This window comes from Myotis davidii, unplaced genomic scaffold (assembly GCF_000327345.1).
Source record: "Myotis davidii unplaced genomic scaffold, ASM32734v1 scaffold1413, whole genome shotgun sequence".
NCBI classification, from domain to species: Eukaryota; Metazoa; Chordata; class Mammalia; order Chiroptera; family Vespertilionidae; genus Myotis; species Myotis davidii.
In genome coordinates, this window is record NW_006286970.1 from 458,675 (window position 1) to 469,302 (window position 10,628).

General features: G+C 42.1%; 1 protein-coding gene across 2 annotated transcripts in view; it reads left to right on the forward strand.

The window, feature by feature from the left end:
- LOC102770938 (N-acetyllactosaminide beta-1,6-N-acetylglucosaminyl-transferase) overlaps positions 1 to 10,628 on the forward strand; it is a 22,756-nt gene that overhangs the window by 3,094 nt on the left and 9,034 nt on the right. The window contains exon 2 of one of the 2 annotated variants that reach the window (XM_006758743.2): positions 4,135 to 4,627. The exons of the other annotated variant lie outside the window; for it this stretch is intronic. Within the exon in view, the coding sequence (XP_006758806.1) occupies positions 4,135 to 4,154 (20 nt within the window). The 3' untranslated portion in view covers positions 4,155 to 4,627. Of the gene's footprint in view, positions 1 to 4,134; positions 4,628 to 10,628 lie in introns of those variants that run through there. 2 annotated transcript variants of the gene reach the window in all.

Consider the following 10,628-nt stretch of genomic DNA (forward strand, 5'->3'; position numbering starts at 1 on the left):
GCAGCTACTGAATGACTCAAGATCTAGATCTGTCAGTGAGATCAAACATGGGTAGACAAAGAAACCCCCAAAGGAAAGAAAAGGAGGACTCGCCAGAAAAGCAGCTAAGTGATACAGAGGCATGGAACATGACAGAAACCGTGGCTGCTTCAAGGCCCGGAGAGGGAGGCAAGGCCCTAGCAGCGACTCGAGGGTGGGCGGCGCCGCGCAATTTTGAATCATGCACTGGGCTCCTAGTTGAGACGTAATTGACATAACATTATATAAGTTTCAGGTGTACAACATAATGATTCAATATTTAAAATAGAGAAATATTCTAATTAGCTGGGATGCCATAATGGGGTCGACATGACAGGAGGAGGTTGTGCGCACAGCGTTGGGGGCGGGGCGGCAGCGGCCTCCTCACACCTGCGCTGGGGGAGGGCCTGATCAGCAGCGGCCGGCCGTGGCTGCTTCAAGGCCCGGAGAGGGAGGCAAGGCCCTTTCAGGTGTACAACATAATGATTCAATATTTGTACATATTACAAATGATCACCACAATAAGCCTAGTTAACATCCATCACCACACAGGATAGAATTTTTTTTCTTGTGGTAAGAACTTATTGATTTCAGAAAGGAAGGGAGAGGAAGAGATAGAAACATCAATGATGAGAGAGAATCATTGATCAATTGCATTCTCTATACCCCCTATTGGGGATCAAGCCTGCAACCCAGGCATGTACCCTGACCTGGAATCCAGCCATGACCTCCTGGTGCATAGGTGACACTCAACCACTGAGCCAACACCGGCTGGGCTTCTCCATCATTTTGAAGAAGAGGCTCCACAAATAGGAAGCTGGGGCACTCAGCCACCCGCTGCTGGAGAGTTGGCTAAGGGGAGCTTGTCGCTGAGCCAGTGGTCTGGTCTGAAGAGAGCTGCCTGGCCCGAGGTCACACCGTCTCCCCAGGGGCCTGGAAGGCAAGGGGGGCTTTAGAGCACCAAGACTGTGCCCTTGACCAGAATTAAACCTGGGACCCTTCAGCCCATAGGCCGACACTCTATCCACTGAGCCAAACCAGCTAGGGCATAATATTATACTGTTTCTTTTTACCATCTTCCCCCATTTCTCCCACCTTACCCTCATTGTCTAATACCCCCTGCACCCTGATTCTGGCAACCACCAATACCTTCTCTGTGTCTGTGAGTTCAATTGGCTTCTTTTTTTCTAGATTCCACATATCAGTAAGATAATACGGTATTTGTCTTTCTCAGACTTATGTCATATAGCATAATGCCCTTAAGTCCATCCATGTTGTTGTAAATGGCAAGATTTCTTTCTTTTTTTAATCAGTGATATTTGGTATATTAGTTTGGCCTGCTTTAACGAACTTCTACAGGTGGGGTGACTTAAATGTCAGAAATTTATTTTCTCACAGTTCTGGAGTCTGGAAATCAGAGACAAAGGTGCTGGCAGGTTAGTTTCTTCTGAGGCTTCTTTCCTTGGTTTATAGATGCTGCCTTCTTGCTGTGTCCTCACATGGTCTTCTCTCTCAAGATTTCTTTTTTTATGGCTGAATAATATTCCACATTTTCTTTCTTCTTTAAAATGTTTATTTATTGATATGAGAGAGAGAGTGAGGAAGGGGAGGGAAAGAAGAGAGAGAAAAACATCGATTTGTTATTCTACTTATTTACACATTCATTGGTTGCTTCTTGTATGTGCCCTGACCGGAGATGGTATCTGAAACCCTGGTATAACGAGATGATGTTCCAATCAACTGAGCTACTTGGCCAGGGCTACCCCACATTTCTTTATCTATTTGTCCATCAATGGACATGTAGGTGGTTACCCTATCTTGGCTAATGTAAATAATGCTGCAGTGAACATAAGGGTGCATATGTCTTTTTGAGTCAGTGTTTTTGTTACCTTTTAAATAGTGATGGAAGAAATCAGGGCTCAAGAAAGTGAGGTGGGGGCGGTTTGACCATATAGCTGTTCATATGGAATTATAATGTCCAGAATAGGGGAAGTAAAAACCCTGCTTCTCTCTTATGTGTTTCTTGGACCAAATGTGATGAATAGTATTTGGGCCTGGGCACCATATCTTAAGGGGAGTCATTGATAATACAAATAGAGTAGCCAAGGATAAAAGCCAAATCCTACTTTTTTAAAGAAATTATCAATGACAAAAAAAAAAAAGATGTTTAATCTGGAAAAGGCTTGAAGAGGTGTCACTGTCTTTACATAAAGATTTGCTTGTGAGAGAGAAATTGAACCAACTCTAGTTTTGAAAGAAGAATCCAGGATCAGTGGTAGGAGATAAAAGAAGAACCCATTGGGCTGAGGTTAGAATGGATAGCTTCTCAGTGGGGAATAAGTCCGAGGTATGTATGGAAGCAGAAGCTGGAGAACGACTGTGGAAGAAACTCATTTATCCAGGGTTGGACCAAATGAGAGACCATGATCCTAAATCTCATCAGTTTATTGGACAGAAAGAGTAACACCCTCGCTTCTCAGCATTATTTATCTATTGGAACTGGATTTTTACACCTCTGCTTGGCAGTTACAGGTTAGCAACGCACTAGAAAAAAAAATGTACTTCTCCATGTATTTCAGAAATTTTAGAGTGAGCCCTTGAAATGCTCTGCGTGTTACATGTATGAAGGATACTGGCTGGAGGCGGTGGCCCATCCTTGGTACAGCTGACTCCCGTAGGACCTGGAGTGGCCAGAGTGCAGGACTTGGTCATGAGAAGGGGAGAAAACTGGAAGTTTAGGTGGCCATTTGTTTAATTGTTACTCCTGCTATTTGGGTCATTTCTGTTTTACGGGCCCTTCTAGTTGAGGTAAGAGTTATTTGTTTTGGTCATTTCTAAGACTGTTTTAGTAGACTGCAGTGACTGTGGGCTAACTAGGATTCTCAAAGAAGTAATAGGCCAGGAAAAAACACACCACACCTCACAAATGAAATGGCCTCATGGAGACCTAGAACAACAACACGCAGTGGAAATATAATGTGAGCCACAAATGTAAGATTTTCTAGTAGCCACATTAAAAGAAACAAAAACAAATGGGTGAAATAAATTTAAATAATGTATTGTGTTTAACGCAATAAAAGGTAACATTTATACATGTAACTGGTGACTTTCATTGGCTTTGTTTCATTTTTCTGTGTTTCTTGGATTTAAAGATTTAAAAACTGACCAATGAGCCCAGCTGGTGTGGCTCAGTGGTTGAGCATTGACCTATGAACCAGGAGGTCACAGTTCGATTCCTGGTCAGGACACATGCCTGGGTTGTGGGCTTGATCCCCAGTCAGGGGCATGCAGGAAGCAGCTCATCAATGATTCTCTCTCATCATTGATGTTTCTCTCTCTCTCTTCCTCTCCCTTCCTCTCTCTGAAATCAATAAAAACACACACAAATATTTGGAGTCTAAAAAACAAAATAAGTGAACAAAAAAACAAATAATTTCATGGATGCAGAGAGCAGCCTGGTGATTGCCCGATGTGAGAAGGTGGGGGCTGGGTGGGAGAGGTTGGGGGATTGGAGGTACAGGTTAGCAGTTGCAGAGTGGTTACAGGGATGTAAAAAAGAAGGGTTAGGCCCAACTGAACTGGAGTCAGTGCGTTTCAGACTTTTGCTGACTGTAGAGAATGTTGAACAAATGATCAAAAGATGTGTTTACACTGTAGAGTGAAATGGTTGCTCCCATATGCTGGTGGCATTTAAAGCCAGGCAGTCCTGGCTCTGCTACATACAGTCTGTGTAACTTTGGGCAAGAGGTCTGATTTCTCTGAGCCTGGTTCTTCATCTGTATCTTGAGAATAAACTCTCTTCTTGTTGGGCTGTTAGATGTATTGGAGTACACAGATTGCACCGGGTGCATTGTAGGAACTCTTTAAAAATGTCCAGAGGAGGAGCAGACTAACTTCTTAAATGTTTATCTTTGAGGTTTTAGTGCTATTATTTTAAAACTTCTGTGTGTAACCAAAAAACGCCAGGAACATTTGGCTTTGAAGGTGCAAAGATAATTTTTTGCTAGCAGTCAGGTTTGTGGCCCACAGAGGGTGCCCTCGGCTGGGCTGCAGCCGTACTTAGCAATGTGCTATCTGTAGAGCCCTAGGTGGTTGGTTTCTCTCTCCTGTCATTAGGAAGCAGCATCTGTGACTAGCTGAAAGCCTGGCCTCCTGTCGCTGTAGACTGGTCTGGAAACAAACGGTCTCCTGTCCCGTGGTTCTGGAATGCTCTACTTCTGCTGCTCATTCTAGTCTCTCCTCAAGACCCACTAACTAGAAAAGGCACTCCCTCAGGGAAGCCTTCCCTGCCCCTTTCCTCTGCCACAGAAGCAGCCACTTGTGCTCCTGCTTGGGTAAGAGCATCTCCTCCGCGGCATCCTCGCTGTTTGTGCGGATCTCCCCGACTTTGCTCACATCTCTGCGCCCCCCCGCTGCACACACTGAGAGGTGAGAATGTGAACTAGACATCTGCCTAGCCTCCTCATTCTGTGGGTTCCAATCTAATGCTGAATAAGGAGCAAATGAAAGGGAGAGCAAATGAGTGGGAGAGAAAAGAGTATTACTCTGCTTGCCTAATACTTTCTACAAATATTTAATATTTTTAGCAAATAAAGAAAATTATCCTGCAGCTTTGCACAAAGTGTATTTTCTTCTTTCTCAATTCTGGTTCAGTTTTTACTGTCTACAGGGCAGGAATCCTGCCCCCAATTCCCGCCCCTCCCCGCCTCCTACTTTTCTAAAGGGCAAATATTCGTGGCCTCCCTTGCTGAACGCACTAGAAAACACTTAGGGAGTGGTGTTGGCGGTGGGAGTTGTTAGTCATCTGACTGTGTAAGGTCAGTATAACCTCTTCACGCGTTTTGAAGATTGAAATTGTACGTTTTAGTTCAGGTCTAGAAAAGTAAAGTTAGCAGCTAAGGACATTCGCCAGAGTCATTTTAGCCAGGAGAGGCTTTGATGATGGATCCACAAAATGTATTTGGCTACAACTTGAATTCTTTGTATAATTGCTAAACTCCAAACACACCTCTAGGCTCTTATGCCAGTTTTCCCCAGGCCCTTCTTTGCCTGGAGGCATCCTGATTACCTTTGAGCAACACTCCCCTCCATTATTGGGTCAGCACCTCCACCGTCCCCCCCCCCCGCACCTCCCCCACACACAGAGTTGACCTTTGTCCTCCATGCCCTGGTGCTCTGTTCACCTCACAGATAGTCCTTACCTTCTTGTTAGGGTTTATTGCTTGGGCATCATGGGAACTGACAGAATGCAGAGGCCTGATGGTCCGCTGAGCTTCCTATGTTCTCGAGTCTCAACCAGCACAGTGCTTGGCTTCAGCTTGAATTTGATTCACTTATGTTGCTGGTATAAAATAAATATAGAGCTGCTTTCATACAAATCCAGAAGTTTTCTTCTCTCCAAGTCAGACAGCTTACAACAGACCGACAGAATCCCCGGCTGCTTTACAAAGCCTTTCTAGAAGGTATGTAAACCATCATCATGAGTCCTTAGCAATGTCCAGCACTGGATGTATTACATTTTTTTCTTCCAAGTTAATAGCTTTATTGAAATATTATTTACATACCCCCAAATCGAGGTATGTAATTCAGGTATATCATTCACACCCTGTAAAATTCACCAACTTCACCATTCCAAGTGTACAATTCAATGATTTTTATTATATTTACAGAGTCATGCAACTAAGATCCCAATCTAATTTTTTAAATTGTTGACAGTATTACCAATATCCCCTAATTATGTCCCCTTTTTGCTCCCTTCCTCCCAGCCCTTGCCCCACCCCAGGCTGTCACCACACTATTGTTTATGTCCATTGGTTATGCATAAATGCATATAGGTCCTTTGGTTAACCTCTTTCCATCTCCCTCCCCTCCCCTCTGAGATATGTCAATCTGTCCCATGCCTCCATGCCTCTGCACCTATTTTAGAATATTTTTATCACTTCCTAAAGAAACCTATGTCCATCTATAGCTACTTTCTATTTCCACACCCAACCCTTACTTTTCTGTGTGGGTTTGCCCTTTCTGGACATCTCATATACTAGTAAATTGAATCATGTTTTTTTTTATGTCTGGCTCCTTCCAACTAGTGGAATCTTTTTGAGGTTCATCAATGTAGCATGAATCAGTGCATCCCTCCTCTATGTGGATGACTACTATTCTATTATATGGATAAACACTTTGTTTATCCATTAATCCACTGACAGGTACTTGGGTTGTTTCCACTATTTTGCCATTATGAATAATGCCGCTATGAACATCCCTGAACAAATCTTTGTATAGACACGTTTTCATTTTTCCTGGGTAGATCCCAAGAGTGAAATTGCTGGCTCATATGGTAACTCTATGTTTAAAATTTCAAGGAACTGCCAACCTGGTTTCCAAAGCGAAGGCACTATTTTACATTTCCACCAGCAGTATACGAGTGTTCCAATTACTCCTCATCCTCACCAACACTTGTTATTGCCTGCCTTTTTACGTAAGCCATTCTAATGGGTGTAAAAGAATATCTCACTGTGATTTTGACTTTCATTTCTCTAATTATTATTATTGGAGAATTGAGTGGATGGAATTTCTCCGTTGCTAGTGGAAGTGGGGTTCTTGGGGTGCTGATGGAATAAGAATTTCCAGAGGCCTCTACGAGAGCATGAGATGTGGTAGAAAGCTTTATTTGCGTGAACTTATATCCCTTGGTTTCCAAAGTCCCATTTCCCTTAAACCAGTCCTGCAAAAGGTGCAGCTGGGGTGTTAGTAGAGCTAGAAGCAAAGCCAGTGTCAGAGTTTCCCTTCCATGGTGAAGCTGGGTCCAGTGTAGCATCAGACTAATTCCAGCCCATCAGTCCATTGTGTGGGGCCACACGGCTGTGGGCCATGTGGGCGAGTGCAAGGTTTGAGAGCCCTACAAGCCAGGAGTCAGGCTCGAGCAGCAAGAGAGAAGAGGGCCAAGAGAGGGAGCTATCTTTGTTCAGGAGCTGATGTATCTCAGATTTCGTGCTCTTGCAGTGGCCACGCCCGTTCTGGCCAGTGACCTGCTCCCAGGTGTGACAAACAAGTAATCACTGTTCTTACGTCATTCAGACCTTACGGGCATGCGTCCAAATTGCAGCTTCCCTTTGCTCCTGTCCAGTTATTAATAACTGGATTACATGAAAATAGTGTCATAATGAACAATGATGTTGAACATCTTTTCATGTGCTTGTTGGTCATTGACATATCTTCTTAGGAGACGACTAAGTGCCTTTAGAGGATGAAGAGATGAAATTGTTTAACATTGAATTAGGGACACACTGCATGGCCAAAATGTTAATTTAGGTTTCTACCTCCTCTAAGCAATTAGCTAAGCCTCATTCAAAAAATAAAGCAACCCATTTAATCAAGATACTGTCCTAATATGTAGTTACTATAATTTGACCCCTTTTCTAAGGTTTTATGCAAACTATAAGTCCTCCTCCTTTTAAGTATCAAATGATTGCAATTCCCTCCTTTCTAATAAAACCAATCAACTATCTTTAGTCTATCCTATCAACATAAGAAATGTCTAAACCTACAGAAAATTTTTATCACAGTTTATTTGAGCAAACTGATGACATTTGCTGGGAAGCAAAATCTCAAGTGCTCCACAAAATAACAGTTTTTCAGTTTCTTCTATGCATCTGGAATTAAGGTGGGAATGGAAAGAGGATTACATGAAGGTGGGGAAAAAGCAAGACAGGGATTGGATTACAGGATAGTCCATAAGATTATATGTTCTCTCAGGGTGGTCACACTTCTGTGGGGTCTTTATTTTTTAAAACACATTTTTAAATTATATTTAGAGAGAGGAAGAGGAAAGAGAGAGAGAGAGAGAGAAACATCCGTTTGTTTCTCAACTTATTTATACATCCATTGGTTGGTTCTTGTATGTGCCCTGACCGGAGATCGAACCCACAACCTCAGTGTATCAGGACGATGTCCTAACCACCTGAGTACCAGCCAGGCAGTGTGTTAACCTAGAGAAGCACAAAAACAATGGACAGGGCTTGCTTAAATTTTTTGTTTTTTTTTTACTAAAGAAGTTATAGGTCTGGGGCATGACAACTCACCATCACCTGCCCAGTTAGGAATTCATGATCAGATCGCCCTGGGAGGTTACTGTTAGTGAGATGTATGACAAAGCCCCTTGTACGTCCACAGCCCACATCCTCCCAGCTTTCTAAGCAGTGAAATGAAGGGCTGTGCCGGAGTCCTAATATTTTTGTGGCTTTTACTTTTTGTTTCTTCCATTTTACAAGATTCACTCCTTGGCTGTGATCTCCTTTCGCATGTGTGCATTGATTGGCCTGTGCTAGCTACATTTGACCACCTAGAAACCTCGGAGGGGCTTGTTTAATCCACATCACTTTGTTGCTGAAAATACGAATTCCTGTGTTACTGAGCTTGACAGATTTAGACAATGTCTGACAGGATTTCACAATCATTTGTTTTTACCTCAGATGATTTACAAATGTGTTCACAGCTTTCTCCTTATTAGGAATGAAGCGAGCTCCAAATTCCTATCATCTTTGCAATCTTAACTAATCTCTGCGTAGCTTTGGAGAAAAATTCGAACATTTTTTATGAAAGATAAACCAGCCACCTTTGTAGAACTGTCCATTCAAATGCCGAGGCATGTGCAGCTCTTTTTAGTTGCCTTTGAGAGTTTACAGGATGCAGTTCTGCTCTGCAAGACTCCAGCATCTTCGGTCTCAGGGACCAGCTCTGTGAGAGACAGGGTTTAAGACGATTCTTGCTCTCCAGATTCAAAGCCATAAAAGGGAAGGTTAAGCTAGGAGGGGAAATGAAATCAATGACAAGGCAGAACTGAGAATAAAATTCATTGCTATGATAAGTCACTATTGACAAGAAAATAGAAACCTGAGCTTGTTCTGAAGGTCATAGATTAAGCCTGTCAAACTCAAAGGCTAACACGGGCCACATAAACAAGGTTTAAGTTTATGTGGGCCGCAAAAAAACAAAAGCTTCATTTTTCATAGAAACATAGTTTTATTTCGATAGAGACATGCTGAATACAAAGGGCTGAAATAAATGAGTAATTGTTAACATAAAATAAAACATTTTAATAAAAATTAATATTTTTTTGAGCATTAACTCACCAGACACTGAATAACTACACAAATTAACAAGCAGAACACAAATAAACCTACTTTTCTTGTTCTGCGAAAGCAAAATATTTCCTGTTGTGCACAGCAAACAAGTCAGTCCAAGACTAATGACGTGGCAATCAGCTGCTAAAATATTCGCTGCTAGTATTAGTGGAGAGAAATGGTGTGCCTGCGTGTAAGGTGTATAAGGGAAATGAATGCAACATGAGTATAGTAATCAGTCATTAGTGAATGCTGTAGTTGGTTATTAATAATTATGTATAACAGGATATTGTAAAAATTAAGGTTAAAATTTTTATTACATTTTTGTTACATACCATTATATTGGCTGGGCCGCAAAAATATTCGCTGTGGGCCACATGTGACCCGCAGGCAGTGAGTTTGACATGCTCGTAGTAGATCCTTATTCATACATGGTGCAACTAGAAAGAGCTCCTATTTCCAAAATGTGTGGAGTGCTTTTAGCTCATTCCCATCTGTTTCCTGTAATGGAGCTCTTTCCTTGTTATACTTTGTGCTCATTGCCCACCTTCCCAGCTGTGGCTGTGCACACTGGCACGTGACAGTGGTTGCAGACTGGCAACATATCGGCCCTAGCAGAGTGTACAGCACACAAGGCCCAGGGCAGTTGACACCCTTTGGACAGACACTTCTGGCTGAAAGAATTTTGTCCATTATTTTTTATAGGTGCCAGACAAATGATGGCTTTCAATATATCATGGTGAGAAACTGTTAAAAAGTACTTCTTTAATACACCATCCCAAATTAAAAGTAGATTTCAAAATCTCAGAGGGGCAAGTTTTCATTTGGTCATAAAAGGTAGAGAAGAGCTCAGCCAGTGTAGCTCAGTGGTTGAGCGTTAACCTATGAACCAGGCAGTCATAGTTTGATTCCAATCAGGGCACATGCCCAGGCTGTCGGCTCGATCCCCAGTGAGGGGGCGTAGGAGGCAGCAAATCAATAATTCTCTACATCATTAATATTTCTATCTCTCTCTCCCCCTCCCATCCTCTCTGAAATCAATTTAAAAAATTATTTTAAAAATGTAGAGAAGAACTGAATCCAGTGACCCAGCATCTGTCTTTCAGTAGAATCATGCTATAATGAGTGGCCTATGTTAATTGTACAGAAGGTGCTATTTCCACACCCTAGATGGCTCCAATACTGGCACTGTTGAGGAAGTCCTATAATACAAGTGTTTTCTCAAGGAGGGAGCAGAAAGTCCCAACATGATATTTCATTTGATTAATTTACTTAAGCCTCACAGAAATCCACTGAAGGAGATAGATGTTATCTCCAATTTGCAAATGAGGAAGCCAGGTTTCCACACAGTAGGAAGGTCCCATGGCTGAAGCAATGTATTTAATAAAAACACTACTCTTTGAATATATAGAAAATGTTTAAAGATCTTAATGAGTTTTCAGCCTTTTACCTTAAAATAATTTCAAAATTACTATACTTATAAGTAGAATT